Source organism: Eschrichtius robustus, chromosome 14, assembly GCF_028021215.1.
Source record: "Eschrichtius robustus isolate mEscRob2 chromosome 14, mEscRob2.pri, whole genome shotgun sequence".
Classification (NCBI taxonomy): Eukaryota; Metazoa; Chordata; class Mammalia; order Artiodactyla; family Eschrichtiidae; genus Eschrichtius; species Eschrichtius robustus.
Window position 1 is genome coordinate 72,356,827 of NC_090837.1, and position 22,833 is coordinate 72,379,659.

Below are 22,833 nucleotides of genomic sequence, written 5' to 3' on the forward strand. Positions count from 1 at the left end.
TTAGTTCAACATGTTGTGAAGTTTGTTCTTGTTGATGTGTTGCTATAGTTCATTTACTTTTTACTGCGATTTAGTATTCCAGTGTATGACTATATCATAATAGACTTACCCAATCTCTTCTTGGACATTTAGGGTACTATTCCAAATGATGCTGCCATTGACATTTCCTGTACATGTCTCTTGGTACATGTGTAGAGAAAGCACATGTGTGTGCTTTCTCTATATATTACAAATCATGTGTAGATTTTTGTATATTGTAGGACATGGACGTCACTGTTCAAGAGATCCCCATGATATTTTCTTATGAAGCCATTTATTGGCTCATTCAAAGTTTTTTTTTTTTTTTTAATATCTAACATTCAGGTCTGTGAGTAATAAATAAAACTTAATAATACACTGTAGTCTTGATGTAATTGTCATAGTGGAAACCCATTTTGTGAATTTGAATATACTTAACCATATCATAACAAAATGTTCATAGAATTTATTCTCAATTGCCAGTTTATAGTTTTGATACTTGGAGTATTAGCATCAATTAGATGGTCATTCTTGAGTTTGGAGTTTAAGATAAATGTTGTAATGGTTAATCCGAGTCTTCCTTCTCTCCCTCCCAATAAAATAAAAACCCAGTCACTGAACTAATTAATTAATAGCAGCAGTGGCTAATTGATAGCAGCATCTCAGACCAGGTCTACAGTCCCACTCCATTTAGAATCACATAAGCAATCATTAGGGATAGAGTAGCTTATCTCTTTTTCTAAGCAATTAGATGATGTTCTTGTATGCAAAATAGTTTTTACTGTTTAGTTTTAGTTTCAACCAAGGAAAAAGAGTTGAAATTAGGAAAGCCATTGGTCAAGAAATCTTTCTGACCCAGAAAACTTTCTGAACTTTCCATTTCAGCTCTTGCCGTATGTTTACTCTTTCTCACTTGATGCTAGAAGTGGACAGTATAGTGGGTGGCAGCCTGCTGCCAGCAAACAGCCTGATTTTGAACCAGCAGCCACTTGCAGACTGTGTGACTTCAGGTAGATTATGTAGAGCCTCAGTTTTCCCTATCTACAAAACTTGGATAAAACTAGTATCCACCCCAAGAGGTTATTATACTGTTACATGAAATAACATATAATGTGCTTCGTATAGGATGAAGTACACAGCAGGCCCTCAGGAATGCTAACTGGCATTATGTTAATATATTTAGGCTGAAGTGGACTAAGGAAGTGATTAATGGACCCAGTCAGTGGATTTCTAATTTATTCTCCTGCCCTGGAATGAGTTGCTCTTGCTGCAGTATTTCCTAAACTTTGGCCTGAGCATAGAAATTACCTGGAGTGCTTATGAATATTCAAACTCCTAGATTTCTCCCTGAAAATCTTATAAATAGATCTGAAATGGGGTCTGGGAATCTGTTGTTAATAACTTTTGCATCGGACATGTTTAGGAAACTGTACCAGTATATCTGAAAATAGCTTAATTTTTGTTTATTGCTAATAATAGCTCACTGTAAACATAAATGTAGATGAGGCCAAAAGAAGCAGACGTCTGAAGTACTCTTGGTGTGGAAGGCTTATAATCATTACACTAAATTTATTTAGAGGTCCTCCCTCCCTGGAAATTAAAAATTCTAAACAAATGATCTCATTTTTTCCATCAGCCTTCTTATTAAGAAGGTAGACTATGAGCATTTTCCCCATCCTTAAAATAGGTCTGGTAAACTTGATTTGTCCGTAATACAAGCTTAGTTGTAGTGAAGAGAAAAAAATCTTGGGTTTCCTGTTCTTAGAGTAGGGCATTTTATGGTCAGACCAGAATGACCATGTTTCTATTGTTAGCACTGTTATTTTTTAATATGTTTGTTTATTTATTTATGGCTGTGTTAGGTCTGCGTTGCTGCACGCGGGCTTTCTCTAGTTGCGGTGAGCGGGGGCTACTCTTTGTTGCTGTGCGCGGGCTTCTCATTGTGGTGGCTTCTCTTGCTGCGGAGCAGGGGCTCTAGGTGCGCGGGTTTCAGTAGTTGTGGCATGCGGGCTCAGTAGTGGTGGCTTGGAGGCTCTAGAGCACAGGCTCAGGAGTTGTGGTGCATGGGCTTAGTTGCTCCGTGGCATGTGAGATCTTCCTGGATCAGGGCTCGAACCTGTGTCCCCTGCATTGGTAGGCGGATTCTTAACCCCTGCACCACCAGGGAAGCCCTCTATTGTTAGCACTTTAAAATCATTGTATCAAGTCTTGTGAAGGAGATCAAGTTTCCTCTTTTTCAGCTGGCACATGTGGACTGTAAGATTTTAGATTTCTTAACTCCTTTTCTCCCACTTTTTAAAGTTTTTAATATTTTTGTTGAAAAAATTTAACACACGGTAATAATTTGTTTGCTTTAAAGCTAAATGAGTAGTGATTTAAGATAGTAATCTTTTTTATAGCTAGCATGCCACTGTCATCCAGTATGTAGTAATTTTATATACTTCAAATAGTCTTAGGACTAGTTCTTAGTAGATATATGATTTAAAAAGAAAATGTTTGCCATGATAATTTAATCACTACCTTTTCTACTTTTTGATTTATTTATGTGTTGAAAAGATCTGTAGTGGGAGGACAAAAATTTAGAATTTTCTTATAGGGTGAAAGCAGTTATCTTTCCAAAGAGCTACACAGGGAAAGACCTACACAGAGACAACCAGCTGCCACAATAACTAAATATAAATCCTTTGCTTTATTTTCAGTTTAATATATGGTAATTGTGGTGTTTACACTTTTTCTACAGAGCTTATTCTTGTTCTAGAATAGGAGTAGATTGCTACCACTGACAGTATTTGAAGAACCTTATAACATCTTTGACTCGCTTTTGTGTATGCTTTAGGCACTGCTCTGCCATTGGATTCCTTTGAGGTCAAGGGGGGCCGGTGCAGTGTGGGTATGGCCCAAAGGCCAGAAGAGTGTTGGGCTCTGCACTAGAGCTTCCAAAAGAATGTGTGACTTGCTGAAGAGGGTTACATTGAGAGAAAAGGACTAATTGTCCTGGCTCTGAAATAGAGGAGGGGATGCATTCCTGGCTGTTGGAGAATGCCATGGTGTCTCTTATAGAGCATGGGATCCCCCAGGTTTGGTGTGGATCCCAGCTGACTTGTTACCTGAGTGGCACATTTTATTTAATGACTCTGAGAGGCAATGTGGTAGAACACTCACACCATTAGTCTAGAGTTGTTAACACTCACCAGGAAATTTGTACCCTCCCACTCCATCTCACCCCCTGCCCTGCCCGCCTCCCCTGTTTTATCTTATACTGACTTTTAGACCAAGCAATAAAGATAATGGCTAGAAGAGCAGACCCTGATTTTAAGTGATCAGTTTTAGAGCATCATACAGGTTCTTTAACAAAACTAAATGCCAGCAAGTTTGGATTATAAATTTTATGGCCAAAATTGCACCGCCAAAATGGTTTGGATTGATCTGATAATGTAAAAGCAATATGTAAATTATTAGTTTCTGAATACATAATGGATGAATAACGTTAAAAGAATCTTAAATTTTGGTGATAGTTAACTTGCTTTTCCTTTTTTTTTTTTTAAGATTTAAAAAAAATATTTATTTTATTTATTATTATTTATTTTTTGGCTGCATCGGGTCTTCGTTGCTGCGCGCGGGTTTTCTCTAGTTGCGGCGAGCGGGGGCTACTCTTCATTGCGGTGCACAGGCTTCTCATTGCAGTGGCTTCTCTTATTGCAGACCACGGGCTCTAGGCACGTGGGCTTCACTAGTTGTGGCACGCAGGCTCAGTAGTTGTGGCTCGCGGGCTCTAGAGCGCATCAGTAGTTGTGGTGCACGGGCTTAGTCGCTCCGAGGCATGTGGGATCTTGCCGGACCAGGGCTTGAACCCATGTCCCCTGCATTGGCAGGCAGATTCTTAACCACCGCGCCACCAGGGATGGCTTTTCTTAAGATATAAAATTATGAGCAAAAGTAGCATCGTAATTTTTCATTTTGTCCCTCTTTAAAAAAGAAAAAGGCAGAGTGATGATACTTCCTGATCTGAAATGAGGCTATGTAGTTGATAGGGTCAGGATGAGGGGCCTAATCAATGAAGACTCATTATTTGGAAATATTGATGACTGAGACATTTCACAGAACATTCCACACATTGGAATTATAAATTAGAACTGTGGAAATAGAGCTGGGCACAGAGCTACTAGGAATTAACTAATTCTGTCATGTTCTTGTTGTGTTTTCTTAATTTCTGTTGTTTAAAAGCATTGAATAATCAAGGAAGAAGAGTTTGGTTATAGCAACCATGACTTCTTACAATTTGCCTTTTTAGTTTGGTTTAATTCAATTAGCTTCTTTATTTTTAGGCTGGTTAGGGCTGAGCCCCTTGCTGTGAGTCTACCACAGGGGGTTTTAAGTGTCTCTTGGGGCTCTCTACTCTTTGCTTTAGTGAGTAGGCATGGAGAGCTTGGGGGTGGCTGTCCATACAAATAATGAGCATTCATATAATAATGAGTAATAGTGATAGCAGGACTTAAAGTGGAGAGGGGAAGGAGAGAGGTGGAAGAAAGAAAGAAACTAAGTGCCAATAATGTTTCACATTGAGTGAAACTTCTAGAGTGAAAGGAAAACTTCTTGGAAGATAAGGACTGCTGGTGTTGGTACATGAGGGTGGAGGACAGTAATTTGTAAGTGATCCTGATCCCCGACCTGAGGTGTAGGAGTCAGAGGCCTGCAGGGGAGGCAGCATTTTCAGGAAAGTCAGGTTTCCACAAGGAGGTGAAGAGAAGGTTCAGTGCCGTTTTCCATAGAGCTGGCATTCCAGAGGGCAGTGGAGTGGAAAAATTGTAGGAAGGGGAGTAGTAGGTGGCTGGAGCAAAGGAGAATAACAACTGAGTAGGGGACAAGACAGACAAATGGATGGTCCCAGAGGGTTGTATATTTTGTGGGTGGCGAGGAGGGTGGAAGTACGTTTTACTTCTCGTGACCATTGGTTTTCCTCCTACCTCTTCCTAAAGCTTTCTCATTTCGCACTGGCGGCGTTTTTGGACTCATACTGTTACTCCCACTGCACTATTCCTCTACCTCATTGAACCTATCACCCAGTCCTTTTTCAGCTCCCCCTAGCTGCATTTCTTTCCCTATCTAGCATATGTTAAGCCCAACTCTCCTTTACCGATATCCTCAGCTCCTCGTATAGTTGGCTTTCCTGTTGTACCCATCTGGCCACGTCTGATCTCTGGATGCACACTCACAGCCTTTATCCACACTGGAGATGATTTTTCATGTAGTTGGAAAGTTGTGGGTCATATTAACTTCTTAATCTGCAATCTCATCCTGGCTCTCAGTGCTGCCCAGCACCTTCCCCCTTTCCTTAGGCAGCATTCTTTCTTCACAGTGGCTACTTCACTTTTCTAAACCGACTCTGCTGCCCTACCCACACCTGTGCTCTGCAGATGGCCTTTCTACATTCTTTACAGATCAAGATTACCTCAGCTTTCTGCCATCAAAGCTATTCTCTGCCTTTTTTTCTAAATATGGCCAGTAAAAATACTACATGCACATGCGCATCCCCCTCCCTCAAACCCATATTCCTCTCAGTACCGTCTATTGCCTTTTCCTGCATAGCCAGACTTCTTAAAATGTGTCTGCTCTTCCTTCCCTTCCGTCCTTCTTCGGCTTGCTTTGCTACATTAGCTTCAGACCCATCATTCCTCTGAGGTTCCCCTGGCCAAGGTCATGTATGGTCATCTTATCACCAATTCTAGTGGCCTCTACTTAGTTCCTCCTCTTATTGTGCCTCTGTATTGGGCATTGTTAAGCACTTCTTCCTAGAAATGCTCTTTTTATGGTGCCCTGGCTTCATGTCTTCAGATTTTCTTTCTCTGTCTCTTGCTGAACCTTGGTGAGCTCCTCTTTCTGTGCCCATCCCTTAATTATTGGTGTTTATCAAGGTTCTGTTCTAAGCCCCCTTCACTCCTCTGGATGACCTTTATCTCCCCACCTATTGGGAGGACTTACCAAATCTGTTATTTCCTCTCTAGACCTCTGACCTGAGCTTTAGAACGGTAGTACCTTCAACTGCCTATTGGACATCTCAAAAGCACATCATCATCCTAAGCAACCACCCTCACATGTTCATTGGTGCACTGAATGGCACTGTATCCAGTTACCTAAATCAGAAACCTAGGCATCGTTTTTACTTTGCCTGATTCCCAACATTACTCACCCTTTGTACTTACAGAAACACAATATTCCTCCTTTTGTTTCTTTTCTAGTTCAGCCATAGTCGATTCTCACCCCGGAAACTATAGCAGTCTAACTGTTTTCCTTGCCTCTAGTATTTCTTGCCCTGCTACTGATTCCATTTCCATACTCCAAAAGGAAAAATTTCAAAATACAAAATCAGATCATGTCATTCCTCTGCTGAAATCCTTCATTGGCTTCCTACTTCTCAAGGTCAAGTCCAGGCTCCTTACCCATGATCTGACCTCTGCTGACTTTGCCAGCTCATTTCTCATTACTTTTTTTTTTTAACTACCGTTATCCCAAATTTCACCAAACTTCTATACCCTCAAGGGCACACAGTGTTGCTTATGGTACTTCCCTTCACCTGTGCCTACTCTTCCCCGAGAGCTCAGTGTCCTTGATTATCCTCAAGTCCAGGAAACATTCCTTTTCTCTGTGCATCCAGGGCATTATTATTTACCTCCCTATCAGACTAGTTTTCAAGCCATAATGCAATGGACTGCTTTTTATTATCCCTGACTATATTGTAAGCTCGTTGAGGGTGGAAACTGCCTCCCTTGTTTATTCCCTGTAGTATTCCTGGCACTGAGCACAGTGCACAGCATATCATAAACAAGTATTTATTTTAGAAACAAATAGATAAAGTAGACTGTTATAGCTGTGCAAAGCAAGGCTGCTCGAAATACTGAATATGGACAGGTTGAAGGTTTGGGAAAAAGGGAGTCTATCAATTTGTATTCCTCCATAGCAGTGCAGTAGGAACCGTGTGCATGGCGACAGTCTTAACTACAACATTGAAGTAGAAATTGGATAAAAGACTTCGCCGCAAGCAAAGTATTGGAGTCAGAGCAAGAATCTAGGTATACCAAATCCAGACTTAACCAATTCCACTTAAGTAACCACCCTAGATTTAACAAAACTGGGTTTTGTCTGGTGGATGCCACCTTTTGTATGCTTGTAGGGTTCAACACCACTGCCCACACCACGTAGAATCCTATCTAGATTATTTTTTAATACAGAAGGTTAACAAGCCTATGCAGACTGTAATACAATCTCAATCACCAGTTGTATCTAGAAGCCTTTTTAATCTTCTGTTTTCTCATACGTGCATCATTTTCAATTGAAGAAAAAAAGTAAAAATAATATTAAAGAATTGTAAAAAAGACCCACAATCATATTCAAATTTGATTACTTTTCATAGCTTTTAACTAGCCCATACATATTTTTATCTTGTTATATGTAACTTTGTATGCTGTACATACACTTTTCCCAAATTTCTACATAGCACTCCAGTGACTATCGTTTGACATCATGACACTTTGCTTATTTAAAGTTTTTTCTGTTAGGCTAAATTCTCAGAGATGGGATTATAGGGTCAGAGAGTGTAAAAATTGTAAGGCTTTTGCTTTGGGATGTCCATGGTTTTCCAAAAGGGTTATGTTAGAAGTTGGCAGGAGCATGAAAGTACAAGGTTTCTTAACGACCTTGAAGCATTGAAGTGAGTGAGGTGAGAGCGGAAGAGAGAGTTGTGTACATAAAATCTTATTTATATTGGTTTAGCTTTTATGATGTGTCACAAGGGATTATTTTTTTAAATAGGGAGAAATAATTTTGTATCAGATGACAATATATTCAAATAAAAATAGCCTTTAAAGAGTAAATGAAAATTTGTACCTGTTGCAACTCTGTTTATTCCATGTTAACTCCTAGATATTCTAAAATTCATCCTTTTAAGTCAGAACATTCAAGAGCTGAGTACATAGGTTGAATTTTAACCCCTTTTTTTTTTTTTTTTTTTTTTTTGGCCCCAACCAGGGATTGAACCCACACCCTCAGCAGTGAAAGCTTGGAGTCCTAACCATTGGACTGCCAGAGAACTCCCTTGGGTCCGATTTTGTCAAATCTACATTCCTTAAGAGAAAATTGTTAAAATTGTTTAAAATTGAGAGAAGATTGTGAAGTCTTTCATAAGGCATCCCAGTATAAATATGATATTAATGATTCTGTTATTTACTCCATTTGTGCCTTTGAGCTTTTTAATTAATTAATTAATTTATTTATGGCTGCGTTGGGTCTTCGTTGCTGCGCGTGGGCTTTTCTCTAGTTGTGGCGAGTGGGGGCTACTCTTCGTTGCAGTGTGCGGGCTTCTCATTGCAGTGGCTTCTTTTGTTGCGGAGCATGGGCTCTAGGCACGCGGGCTTCAGTAGTTGTGGCACATGGGCTCAGTAGTTGTGGCTCGCAGGCTCCAGAGCGCAGGCTCAGCAGTTGTGGTGCAGGGGCTTAGTTGCTCCATGGCATGTGGGATCTTCCCGGACCAGGGCTCAAACCCATTTCCCCTGCATTGGCAGGCGCATTCCTAACCACTGCGCCACCAGGGAAGTCCCCTTTTGAGCTTTTCTGGTTCAGAATTTTGTTCTATTAAAATGATAAGCAGTAGAGAACCCCATTGACACCTCTAAGTGGTGGCAAACCTGTCATATGCAGGTCATTTAAAAGCAGACTAGAGTTGAATGCAAAAAGCATTACAGAATGAAGTAGAGTATAATTACAGTTTATATATACCTATAGCTGGATATACATATTTGTCAGAGTACTCCAAAGTTTTTTCTCCTAAGGGATGCGAGTAGAAAGTGAGAAACTTGAAGTTCTTACTTTTATATACGTCCATGTTGTTTCAACATTCATTTAACAATGTGCACGTATTCTGTTTAATAATTTTTTTTTTTAACAGAACACTGCCCAGTTTCCTTGACATGGGTAACAGTTTCGCGGAGGCAAGCTTTCATGAGGAGATTCTGTTTCAGTGATTAAACTCGGAGGAGAAATCTGTCAGTGAGTTGTTCCTGCTGCTTATAAGGAGTCAAAATGTAGTGCTTATTTTTTTCCCTTTCTCTCTCAGGTCATTTGGATCCAGGATTCCTAGCAAGTGACAAAACATCTGCTGGCAATGCACCACTCAATGAAGAAATTAATATTGCTTCTTCAGATAGTGAAGTGGAGATTGTGGGAGTTCAGGAACATGCAAGGTAGGATATTAATTGGAGAGAAGAAAATGGTATGGCATGCCATGGCATGGCTGGCATGAATGGTGGGGCTATTTCGCAAATTCCTGTGGTTTAAGAAATACATTTTGATTATAGACACGTATGAGCTTCAGAATGTGTTGCATATTGTCTTATATCAAGAACATCTCGGTCAAACATGTATGTGAACCAGAACTAATGTTTGTCTCTTATTTTTAGCAAATGTCTAGGTGGCTTGACTGAGTTTTCTGTTATGGCATAAGTATCACCGTACTCCCCCCCACCCCCAATCCATATTTTCTTGCCTTTCACTTTATCTTGAAATATATTGGGAGCAAATAATTGAGAAATCTGCATTCGACATCATACCTCTTCCTAGAGCACCTCTTTTTTTAACATCTTTATTGGAGTATAATTGCTTTACGTTATTTTGTTAGTTTCTGCTGTATAACAAAGTGAATCAGCTATATGTATACATATATCCCCATATCCCCTCCCTCTTGCGTCTCCCTCCCACCATCCCTATCCCACCCATGTAGGTGGTCACAAAGCACAAGCTGATCTCCCTGGGCTATGCGGCTGCTTCCCACTAGCTCTCTATTTTACATTTGGTAGTGTATATATGTCAGTGCCACTCTCTCACTTCTTCCCAGCTTACCCTTCCCCCTCCCTGTGTCCTCAAGTCCATTCTCTACGTCTGCATCTTTATTCCTGTCCTGCCCCTAGGTTCTACAGAACTTTTTTTTTTTTAGATTCCATATATATGTGTTAGCATACGGTATTTGTTTTTCTCTTTCTGACTTACTTCACTCTGTATGACAGACTCTAGGTCCATCCACCTCACTACAAATAACTCAATTTCGTTTCTTTTTATGGCTGAGTAATATTCCATTGTATATATGTGCCACATCCTCTTTATCCATTCATCTGTCGATGGACACTTAGGTTGCTTCCATGTCCTGGTAGAGCACCTCTCTTTATCTTTCATGAAAGGTTGCAAGTTACTTTGGTCAGTTCCTAATAGTGTATTTCTAGTGATGTTTGTGTGATTTAGGGAATCTTGTTTCTTAGGAATTTTTTAAAAAAGCCACAAGACATCAAATTAGTGTACAGTATTATGGAAATAATTTTATAAGGTTTGTCATTCTTTAAGGTAGTGGTGAGCAAACTACAGCCCATGGGCCAGATCTGGCCTGCTGCCTGTTTTTATATGGACCTCAAGCTAAGAATGGTTTTTACATTTTTAAATGGTTGGGGGAAAAAAATCGAAAGAAGACATGTTTTGTGACGTGAAAATTATATGAAATTCAAATAGAATTTATTTATCCATAAATAAAGTTTTGTTGGAATAGAGCCATGTTTGTTCACTTACGTATTGTCTATGGCTGTTTTGCACTCCAGTGGCAGAATTGAGACGTTTCATCAGACACCTTAGGGCCTGCAGAGCCAAAGATATTTACTGTCTAGCTCTTTGCAGAAAAAATTTACTGACTCTTGCTTTAAGATATAGTCCTAAGAATTAGTTACACCCCTCTCAGAGGTATACCTGAGGAACATTTAACACACACACACATATACACAACAAAATCTAGTCTTTGGAAAAATCTGTATTCTATGTAGAATTTTTCTCCTATGCCACAAGAGTTAAGTTGTGATTTTGTGATTTCCTCAAGTAGGTATATAACATCGTATCTTACCTTATTCTTAGATCTGATTTTAATCTTTGGTTAGGCAGGTAATAAGACATTCACCAGCATTCTTCTGTTGCTTATTTAAAAGGTGAATTTAGGAGTGGAGAGTGGGGGCAAAATACACATGCACATAAATTGAGGATGCCTTCTTCTAATGAGAACTGATTATACTTTCTGAAAGCATTTTTTAGTTAAACAATTGGGACTTTAAGGATGTAGATTTAAGTCATAATTTAACATGCCATCTCCCCAGAAGTGGCTAATTCTTTATCAGAACTAGTATTGTCCCAGCACTTCATCCTCTATCCTATATTTATGCTGTAAGTATGCCTGCATAGCTGCTTCCCTTTTTCTTTTGAAGTGGTTATTTCCCCTATTCTGGTGGGAAAGAATTTTCATTCTTTAATCTTTCCTTTACCTTATTCTTTTTTCTCTTTTTTTCTGCCGTAGTCAAAAACTTTTTCCTATTAAGTTCTCTTTTTATTTTATTTTATTTTATTTATTTATTTATTTATTTATTTATTTATTTATTTATTTATTTATTTATTTATTTATTTATTTATTTATTTATTTATTTTTGGCTGTGTTGGGTCTTCGTTTCTGTGCGAGGGCTTTCTCTAGTTGCGGCAAGTGGGGGCCACTCTTCATCGCGGTGCGGGGGCCTCTCACTATCGCGACCTCTCTTGTTGCAGAGCACAGGCTCCAGACGCGCAGGCTCAGTAATTGTGGCTCACGGGACTAGATGCTCTGTGGCATGTGGGATCTTCCCAGACCAGGGCTCGAACCCGTGTCCCCTGCATTGGCAGGCAGATTCTCAACCACTGCACCACCAGGGAAGCGCCCTAAGTTCTCTTTCATTTTCCCATCTATTTCCTTCAAGCTGACTTATCCATGAGATGAAGAAGAAAGAACTCTTGTTTTTTTCCTTTACTTCAGTATACGTTTGTCATTATTTTATTTCGGCATTATATAAGTATAGAAGACATGATTATACTTTTAAGCCCCATGCCAAGATCTTTCTAAAATATTACAGTATTTTTCATTTCAGACTGTGTACTATAAAACTTATTCTGCATATTGACTGATAGATGATGTAGGTAAATTATCTTCAGTTGTGCCAGGAGCACATTATCCAGTTACCAACTTCCTCTTGACTTACTCTTCAAATTTTAATTCAGTGTTACTCATGTGTTCCTATTTAAGTAGGAAAGAATAGGTTATAACCTGTGTTGTCTGTCTAATCTCTTACTCTGTGCTGAGACATATCAGTGATATGTATGGTCCAGTTCTCTATTAACTCCTACCGACTCGCCCTTCTTTATTGCCTCCTTGTGCCTAGAAATGTTACAGAGTGAGCTACCCTTCTTTACAGATTCTTTGTTAAACTTTCCTTCCATAATGATATCTTGAGCTTCTTTGTCTACCAATATTTTTGTTATCTGGAGTTGAAATTATTATATTTCTATTAAAACTTGGAAATTTAAATTCCAAGTTTCTCTCACCTCCAGCACACACACATGCACACAGATTATCTCTAGTACACCCTTCTCTGAACTTGTTAAAGTCTTTTATCCAGATTGTCATTTTACCCTATAAACATCTTTGTTTCACTCTTAACTAAGTCAGGTGACTTTGGGTACATCTTAAATAACATGCTATAACATTACTTTCAAGGACTTTTTCTTACAGGTTCTGAAGCATAAAGATGTGTTTTTTTGGGTTTTTTAGTTCTGATCCTTTAATTTGAATCCTGGAGAAATCATATCTTGGAGGTGACAGATCTATCTTGAAATCTCAGTGGTGGTTAATAACTGTCCATAAAATGGAATGTAGAGTTGACAAATTCTGTTGGAGTACTTTGAATGGACTCTTGTGTCATTTTGAGGGGATCTTTTACTTTGGCCCTTGGGTCTAGGACTGAGTAGGATCTCACTGACTCTGCTGTGTCTTTCTGAAAAATTTTTCAGCAGTTTCTTTAGTAGAAGTATGATAATCTTTCAAACATTGAGATTAAAAAGCTGAGAAGCAGGTCAGGGGGAGAGCCTTTCTTGTTGGTTGCTTCGGAATTGCCCCTTTAGCTGCCTGTGTCTCATCTGGAATTTATTTCTTTTACAGGTCTAGGGTTGCAGTTATGAAGTATTGATGGGCTTCTGGCAGGGTTATCGCTTGGAAGAAGGTTTTAGGTTTTGATCCACATCTTTTTGTTCTAATTCGATTTGCATGCATGGATGTTTTGTTTGGATTTAGTTGTCCTGTTCTTATTTTTCCTTTTGGTATTCTACCTTGTGGGCTTTCTGAGAGCTTTAAAAAACTCAGACTTGGTTCTTGAGTTGTTCTCTTGGGGACTGTGGTTGCTCTGACTTGCGTTTTGGTGCCATTTTTCCATATTGGAAGCATTCCGGTTTGTTGACCTTTACATCAGTAATTCTAGTTGTGATGTGCCTCTTTTTTTTTTTTTTTTTTTTTGTTAAACAGTTGTTTTTCTTTTCTTGCATGCTAACATCTTCCCCTGCTCTTTTCTTTTAGATTTTGATATGTTCACTTAGCTTCTGTGTTTCTTCTAGTCATAAACTAGAAGGCATGCTTTCCTAACTAATGGTTGAACGCATCTTTTATGGTTGCCTTGGATTGCTGTGATGAACTCCTGTCATTACCTAGATGTCACTTCTAGGTGTTAATTTTTGGACAGTCCAGTTTCACAAGATGCTCTTTGCCAGTGAGATGGAGACTTTTCCATCATCTCTAGTTCTTCTGTGCCCACTTAATTTTGCCATAAGTTTTAACTTATGACCCTGTTGCTAATATTTTTCTTTATCCTTGTTCCGTTTTCCTTCTTTTCTTCTGCAAGCTTCATTGGTAATTGCCCTAGGAAGATGAATGCATGTATCTTTATGGTGTGGAACTGTGCTGAACAGTTCTTTCAGTACCTGTTCTCTGAAGCTTTTATGAATAATCAGACCCTTACCTTCTTTCACATGGTCCTATGGTCCATTGGTTAATGTTGGTTCACCCCTCTGCAGAAGAATTGATGTGGGGAGGCTTTTGCATTTAAGACTGATTGCTGCTTAGAACCAATTGCTAACATTAACCCTAAAAAAAGCAAGGGAGGCAGATAAGCATTTCCCTGAAGCTACAAGGATTCACTCTACCTTCAGTTAGGAAAAATAAGTAGGAATGTTATCTAAGAGGTCACCTTCAGAATCTGTAAATGAGAGCAAAAGTGATTAATTTTTAATGTTGTTTTCTTAGAATAGTAGGTTAACTGTATCAACAGCTGATCATCAGAGCCTGCCCTCTTTTTGTGTTTTTCTTCCTTTCTACTCTGAAGTCTCCTTTTTTTGGTTTTAATATATGAAGAGCAGGAAATTATTCTATCAAAACTTATTGTTTATAAATAGTGGATGGGGGGGGGCGGTCTATGGAAGTGAGGCCTAAGCAGTTTTTCTTGGTTATAGTACTCAAAATGTGGCTCTAGTTGTGCAAACCTATTGCCAGTCATATGCAGATTAAATGCTTTGTGAGAAAAAAGCTTGCGTCTGCACTAGAATCTGTTGGACCAATTATAAAACAGCTGAGTATGTTCCCACCCCATATCTTTCATAATAGAAAAAGGATATGTGATAATACATGAAACTGTGCTTTGTTAGTTGCCTTACAAAATTTTGAGCCTCTCACATCCTTCTTTATAGGGCATCTCTGTAGGGCTTATAACAATTGTTGTAGTCCCATTTCCTCCTGAAATTTTTTCCCCCTCTGCATCTGGTATAAGTTATTCTGTAATGTACCATCTTATAAAATAGAGCTCGACCTTTTTTCCCCTGTACTTAAAAAAAATGTGTTAAAAGCCTTGTTCTGTCCTCATCCATCTCCTAGCTACCATTTTATTCAAGGTGGCTGAGGTCATTAAATCATAAAAAAAATTTTGAATGTTTTATTGGCTTATAACACACACAGAAAAGTAATAAGTGTACGCTTTAGCTTTTGTACCCATACCCAAGTAACCAGCTCTCAGATTAAGAAACAGAAGTCCCTCTTGGCTCCACCTTGCCTCCTGTAACCACTATCCTGACTTCTAACAGGATAGCTTTGCCTGTATTCAGAATCTTATTAATATTCCTGACAGATGCCCCAGCAATTGCTTGAATGTTTAAAAGGCAGATTATTCTATTTTGTAGTGGCTGTAATTGTTGTGTAGTAATGATCATCCAAAAGTTGCCTTCTAGAAACTGATTCATGGTTGTTATTCTGCTCTCAAGATCTCTGTACTGGTGAAGGAGCTGCCTTCCATGATGATTCTCACTTTTTTGGCAATTGCCCTTCCAGTTGCAGTTAATAGGAGACAGGAATGCTTTTGACCAAAGATAGGATCATCACATTCTCCAGAGAATCTAAAATTTTGAAGAGAAACAGACTAAGGATTGGGGCTTGAGTCAAATGAATGAGGCCTAGTTGTTCCAGCATCGTTAGGTTCTTTGAGGTACTCAAGTAAAGGTGCTTTTCCAGTAAATTTTCTTTTTTGCTTAACGTAGCCCAGTTTGGTTTCCAGTAACTGGAACTATTTATAACCTCTTTCAACCATTCCTCATTAGTAAATACCATCTCTAAACCTCTCACTCTCCTACTCTGGACACTTTCTAGAATCTGCTTTGCTCTTTATTGTACTACCCCCAGGGGCTAGGCAGTTCCCCTTACAATCAAACATAGTGTATAGTACTTTGGGAGCAGTCTGAGAAAGACATAGTTGGAAATAAACTCCCCAGTGGAGACCTGATTTTGTTCTGATTCCATGCTTTACTTTCTTAAGACCCTGGGCAGTTGTCTTTTGGTTTTGGTTTTCTCTTCTGTAAAATGGGAAGATTGGATTAGATCCCTTTTAAAGCCACTACCTGATGTCCTGATGTTACATTGTATGATTACTTAAGGAGCAGTGCAGAGTAACAATTGGGACTAAATACTGCTTTTATTTCAGAGTTATTTCTAGGAATTCTGTCAATGATTACATTGACTTTTTTTGGTAGTCATTCATTCCCTGATTTTTCTAAGTTTCTAACCAACTTTACTTCAGTAACTACTTGACAGATGAGCTTTTGAACTATTGAAGAACTTTATATTTTTAAATTGTTGCTCTGGGCCTGTCTTTGCACTCTGCTGACTCTTGCCGTGTTTTTCCTTACCGCATTTAATACACACGTTTGTAAAGCAACAACATGATGTGGAAAGCATTGGACCAGAAATCAGACTTGGCCTGAAGTTCCTTTGCCTATACTTTCAAACAGTATGACCCTGGGCAAGTCATGTAACCTCTTTAATCCTCAGTTTCCCTGTCAGTATGGATAAGAACTTCCACATCTACCTCATAGGTCTGTCGGGCGTGTCAGATGAGGAGAAACTGCTTAATAATTTTAGTATTCTGTTGTCATCAGTCATCAAAACCGTTTCTTTAAAATGTTGGATGGACTCATTTGGCTGACATTGTTCCGTGACTGCTTGGTCATTTAATCTGAGTGTATTTAAGGGGTGGACAGATTTGGATTAGACTTTGGACTTGTTTTCCTTTTTTTTTTTTTTAAAGGTTTAATTTTATTTATTTTTGGCTGCGTTGGGTCTTCGTTGCTGCGCTCGGGCTTTCTCTAGTTGAGGCGAGCGGGGGCTACTCTTCGTTGTGGTGCACAGGCTTCTCATTGCGGTGGCTTCTCTTGTTGCGGAGCACGGGCTCTAGGCGCGTGGGCTTCAGTAGTTGCGGCACACAGGCTCAGTAATTGTGGCACGCAGGCTCTAGAGCGCAGGCGCAGTAGTTGTGGCGCACTGGCTTAGTTGCTCCGTGGCGTGTGGGATCTTCCTGGACCAGGGCTCGAACCCATGTCCCCTGCACTGGCAGGCGGATTCTTATCCACTGCACCACCAGGGAAGTCCCTGTGTGTCTTATTTTAATGCTTTTTACTAGCTAATTTTGAAAATATGGTCGCTTCTGGGTTAGTAGCTACTCTTAGCCCATTTCTGAAAAGATGATGGCCCTCTGGTACTGTAACAAATCTGCATCCTACCCCTACTCTGGCCCCAAGGGATCTGTTTTTCGGCACCTCTCTTGGTAAGGGAGTCATTTTCAGGCTGGCCTTTGTAGGAGCAGGGCCTCTTTCCATAAGCTTAAGGGTCCTTAAGGGCAGTTCTGCAGCTAAGCCTTGTCTGTTGTTACTCTGATGTTTTCTTTTGAACCTAGAGGTTCAGGTAGCATGGGGTCGAAGCTGGAGTTCTTAGGTGATTCAGCATCACTCATCATATACAGCTGTTGTCAGAACAGCTGCTCATGATCCATTGTAGTAGTTTGTGTGATTAGAGTCATGCCACTTGTCACTTCTCACATATGTTGCATGGAGACAGGTCTATAATTTAGATGTGTGGACATCAGGAGCAGTGATAGCTTGAGCTGCCTGCCTTCCTCTCATATGAATCAAAACTTACTCAGTGGTTCATCCTGGAGGTTCACAGTTCTATCATTTGACTGGAATGTAGAATTCAACATGTAGGTATTTCTGAAACAGTTCTCTCCCAAACAATGAACTCATGAGATTTGTCAGCAAGACAGTTCTGTCCCTCTTATAGGATACTGTTAGAGAATCTAAACTGAGTACTTCAGCCTTGTTATTTTCACTGAACTAAAGCATAAGTGGTTGTGATGAACTAACCAGGTGTTTCTCTTGTCACCTTCAGGTTGAGGGAAATTGATCTTTAACTCATGACCTAGTACTTAAAGACGTTTAGACATCTAATCTGTAAAAGGGGTATTACTACTTCTGTTTTTGAAAGTACTATTAACAAATATGGGACAGAACTTATTTTAAGAACAAGTTTCACCTGTATTTCTTACTGTTTCATTAGCTGAGACTAAGATTGTCTGGGCATCTTAATTTTGCTCAGGATTTATATGCTGCCCTATCCTGAAGACCCCAGAGGCTTAAATGAATTCAGAGAAGCATCATCTTATCCATTTTCAGTAACAGATCTAGACATAACTCAGGACTTTGTGGCTGAGACAAGAGTCTTGGCCTTTTTAAGGCTAAACTGAGAGAGGTGGAGAGACAGACAGACAGACAGACATGGAGGGAAGGAGGAAAAGGGGGAAGGATATTGGTTATGGGTTTGATGAACTTGCATAGTAGGCTTATCTTAGTAAAAGTATTGGTCAGTACAACTGAAGCTATATTGCCTTCTGTAGGATTAACCATGCTTTTGCTCTTCATTTCAATTGCAGGTGTGTTCATCCTCGAGGAGGTGTGATTCAGAGTGTTTCTTCATGGAAGCATGGCTCTGGCACGCAGTATGTTAGCACCCGGCAAACACAGTCATGGACTGCTGTGACTCCCCAGCAGACTTGGGCGTCACCTGCAGAAGTTGTTGACCTTACATTGGATGAGGATAGCAGACGTAAATACCTACTGTAATGCAATGTCACTGTGTTTCCTCTGCACTGTTCCCTTCCACTTACTCCTCCTCCTCTTTGTGACATGGAAGTTCATTGTCATAGCTTCAGCTTCAGAAGCTGTTTGTGGCATTTGTATAATTGAAACTCATGGAAAATTGCCCCCTTCCTTTTTTTTTTTTTAAATTAAAAGAAGTCACTTAGGAAAGTAACTTATCACAGAGAAAAGAATTTCTTCTTTCCCTCAGTAGGAATCTGAGAATGATGAATTTTATTAGACAACTTCATTTTACTTGGTAACTTTCAATCTTAGGAAACTGCCTTCCTTTTAGAATGATATTTTAATTACCAGGTGAAATGGATTTCAGTTTTTGAATCTTGTATTTATTTTTCTGTGTAATAAAATTAATATGTAGACTTGACCACTGTCAGCCCACCCATTGGCACTCCTACCTTAGGGCATTTGCACACATATTAGTCAGGTCCTTTTTGGCACCTAGTAGGGCATGTGCATTGAAAACCTGTCCTTAAAAATAGAAGACAGAAATGTTACTTTTCTTTTAGCTTAAAGTCTTCTGCCTTCTTTCCTGACTTTGCTCCTGGCTGAATTCCCACAACACAAATAATTGACATGACCCTTTGTGTTTATAAATACTGCTAAGGTGACTTAGTTGATCTCCTTGTTGCAATAATTCATAACTCTGGAAAATATCTCCTTGTGGGGCAGAGGCATTTCAGATAGATAACCCACCATGAGGTTTGGGCATCTGAGGAGAGTATTGAGAGATCCCTTTTCTCCCCCTGGTTTCTTCAAATAATGGGAGAAACATAGAACCTGTTACTTAGGTAGAATATGAAAAGTTGTGTGGCTTCTAAGGCTATGGGCACTTGAAAAATCTGAGAGGGCAGTGCCTTCTTCTATAGCTGGTCTCTCCATAAAGGATGTAATGACAACTGTTTGATACTTGAGTTGAAGTTGACCTGTTGCTATATTTGGGTATTTTTCTCCTCTACCTTCTAAAAGTGGAAAATTCAAAATACATCATAAGAAACCAGATGCAAAACACATTAATGGCCCTGTAGGTTTTACAGTATCTAACAGGAATAACAAAGGGTAGTAGGAGCATCAGGGAATTCAGGAAATGCCGGTGTTGGAGTTTTGTGGCATTAGTTACTACCTTTTTTACTATAACATTGTAGTTACTAGTGAATTATTTTACAAGCAATACCTAGAATTAGAACACTATGTATTGTGCACAGGGAGGAGTGAAGTAATGCTGGCTTAGAAGACCTCACTTTTTGTTTTTCCACAGTTTTTGTCTGCTTTTTTGTTTGCTTTTGTTTCCATTTTTACCATATAATGGGGCTCTAGCCCTTTGCCTCCCTTCCCAAATGCCTTGGTGGCTCTTCCTTATCATAAGAGCATGAGAACTACCATTTTCAGTTTCCACTCAGCGGACACACATTTATACCAAGTGCCTGTTCTGCATAAGGCGCTGTGGTGGTGCTGTGGGGCTGCTGCAGAGAACAGGACACCCACCGCATGTGCGTGCGTCCGGCTGCCTGGCTCCAGCTGCCTGGCCTTGTCTCCTGTGTGTGTAAAGACTCGCTTATTCCTTTACCCTTCTTCCTGCTGCTTTAGTTTGTCCGTACACCTCTTCCATGGAAGTGTATTTAAGGATGTGTTCTTTCACCTTCTCTGATAACATCACATTTGATCTGGACTCTGTTCTTCATCAACTTTTAATTTTCCTATCATTCTGCTTTTAATAGATCAGGCTTTTAAAGAGATCGTGAATCTCTAGTTTTAGCACCTCATGTCTCAAGTCTCTCACGTGGCCACAATTCTAGACAAAAACCAAAGACCCAGAGGCCAGAGCAAAATAGGACCTTCTGCAGATTCACTACTGGTGTATCCTTGGACCTTCACATTTTACTTTAGGATTAATTTATTGAATTTTACTGTTACACGTTGTTTTTGACTTGAATTAAAATGCTAGACAGAGCAGAAATGTACAATTTCTGGTCTATATTTTCCAGGAAAATCATTAGGGAAAGAATAGAGTGGATTATATGACTTGAAGTTTTTGCAGCTTACTTTCCCCCCCACTATCAGGGCAGAGCCCCATTTTAAAGAACATTCTTGCATTACCTGTTCTTACGTTAGCAGTATATTTTGTCCAATTCCGTATAGCAGGGGATTTCCCAGGACATATTTTCTTTAGTCCCTAACAGTCATCCTCTAAGGAGAATTCTTTGGGTGTGCTGTGTGCACTGTGGGTTGGGAGCGGAGAGCGGAGTTGTAACCAAGCTCTTTTCTGGCCTTTTGCTTTTTTATATTGGGTTACACTTTTCCCTCACCTGTCCCTTTTCCAGCACCCTGACTATCTGGCTTGATGCAGGAGAACAAAAATTAATATGCAAAAAGCGGGGAGGGGAAGGGATGGTAGAGATAGCTTTTCTCCCTACTAGGTTGGGACTTTTCCACCTACTAACTATAGAGAGACTATGTTTCAACTCTTCTTTCATTGCCAGATCCAGAAGAGTAGGGATGTGGTTTCTGGCAAGGTATTAATGATAAAATTCTGTGGTAAATTTAAAATTCTGACATTTAAAGTTTCTTTTAAGGGGGTCTTTTTTTAACCAAAGTTTTGCATTTGGGAGCATAGACACTTTATGCTTCACCGTCTCTTCAAAGTAATATCTCCACTAAAATGGTACACTTGGGTCGCAGATTGGTTTATGGCACTAACTTGGTTAAGTGCCCCCCTTCCCCCAATTTGAAACCACAGAGCGGTAACTTAGCTATTGCATCAGTACAGCAATATTGATACGTAGCTGTTGCTCGCCAGTAGTTGTCTCTTCATTTTGATGGAAGGGGCCGAACTGAGTGGACTCCATTATTCGTAACAATTGAGCATCCCATAAACTCTGCTTTTATTATTATCAATTGTGAATATGAACCATCTGATTTGCTAATTTAGTCAATTTTTCATTGTTACTTTTAGCAGATTAGCACCATAGGCAATTTAAAAATGAATTTGTTGCCTGCTTTTTATACTGTGTCACAAGGTTTTTGAAAAAGCTGGGAACACAGTATTGTCTTTCAGTTTAAAGGTTTTTTTTTTAAAGGCAAAGAGCTCCCCCTCCATCCCTGTTTTTCAGTATGTGTATGATGCGACTTCCATGTATATATAAAAATGATTGCGCCCTAACCAAACTTCCTCAGATTGTGCACTGTTTGTTTAAAATAATCACGTATTTTAGTCCAATGCTGTTGTATTTTTTCATTTTATTTAAAACACTACGTACTTCTTATTCTTTTAACAAGTTTTAAAGGGTAGTGATCTTAAAAAAAAAAAATCACTGGATAACTAGGAAATATTTTTGTTGTTTAAAGAGTACAAAAGTCATTGAAGCCTTTTGCTCCTCTTACCGTGAAAATGAAATGTTAGCCATTGTATGGCTAGGAACCAATGCACTTGGTGGTTAACAGATCTGCTGTTGCTGGAGTGTGAGCGTGGACTTGATGCAGTGACGACAAATCATTGCTTAGAATTAATGTTTTAAAATGTGTGACTCTAGTTTTTAAAACAAAATTTGGTTCTTCTTTACATTCATTATTTAGTTTTTGTTTCCATTTAGTATTTAATGGTCTTTGGAGAAAAAAAAATAATAAAACAGAGTGTTATATATATATTTTTTGGTGCAAGATAAGATTTTCTGTTTTTTGAAATAAGTCTGTAGCATAAAGGTTAAACTATTTTAAGACAAAATAAAATAGAGTGTATTTAAACAAAGATAATTTCTGAGGATTTTTTTTTTCTATCTGCTTCAGTTAATTAGATGGTGCCTGGAGCAGCTCCCAAGTTAGCTTTTGGATGTGAAAGTGAATTATATTTTGTTATCAGATCTTATTGTTAAAGTTGCCTGATTTTTTCCAAGCAACAGCTGTATCCTACTTCTAGAATGTTTTGCAGGTGGCCTTTGGTGTGTTAGATTTAGATAAAAAGAGTTTTGCATTAGCTTTCCTGTAGCCCCCACTTCCCTTTCCAGTTAGAACCAGTGAGATTTCAAAGCTGGCGAAAGGCTCCCTAGTGCTAGGCCCCTTTGCTCCTGGGAACAAAACTCAGCTGACAGTTAACTTCCCAGAGACCAACGTGCCAGGGTAAGATGCTGTGACTGTGTGCACTTTGCTCGTGGTTGAAGCAAATACAGGGTGTTTCAAAAATAGCCCAAAGAACTTTCCTCCTAATTTGGTTCTATTTTCAGGTTTTTTATTTGGTTATCAAAATGACAGGAACTACTGCATTAACATCTCATGACTTTTGTAACTTACTTCATGTAAAGGAGAATGAGGAACCAGACAGAGTAAAGCCTGTGTTTATTAAAATACTCACTCCTGGATCTCTCTATGTTCATCAAATTTTTAGTCCTACCTGCACTGGAAAGAGATCTGTTAACAATTAGGAAGTAC

The 22,833-nt window shown here is 39.3% G+C and overlaps 1 protein-coding gene across 3 annotated transcripts in view; it reads left to right on the plus strand.

Annotated features, from left to right (window-relative positions):
• The window catches only part of ARK2N (arkadia (RNF111) N-terminal like PKA signaling regulator 2N), an 80,704-nt gene extending 58,641 nt beyond the window's left edge, over positions 1 to 22,063 (plus strand). For all 3 annotated transcript variants that reach the window (XM_068563335.1, XM_068563334.1, XM_068563336.1), the window contains 2 exons: positions 9,125 to 9,251; positions 18,189 to 22,063. In XM_068563335.1, coding sequence (XP_068419436.1) covers positions 9,125 to 9,251; positions 18,189 to 18,378 — 317 coding nt within the window. In that variant the 3' untranslated portion in view covers positions 18,379 to 22,063. The remainder of the gene's footprint in view (positions 1 to 9,124; positions 9,252 to 18,188) is intronic.
• Positions 22,064 to 22,833: the final 770 nt, after the last annotated feature.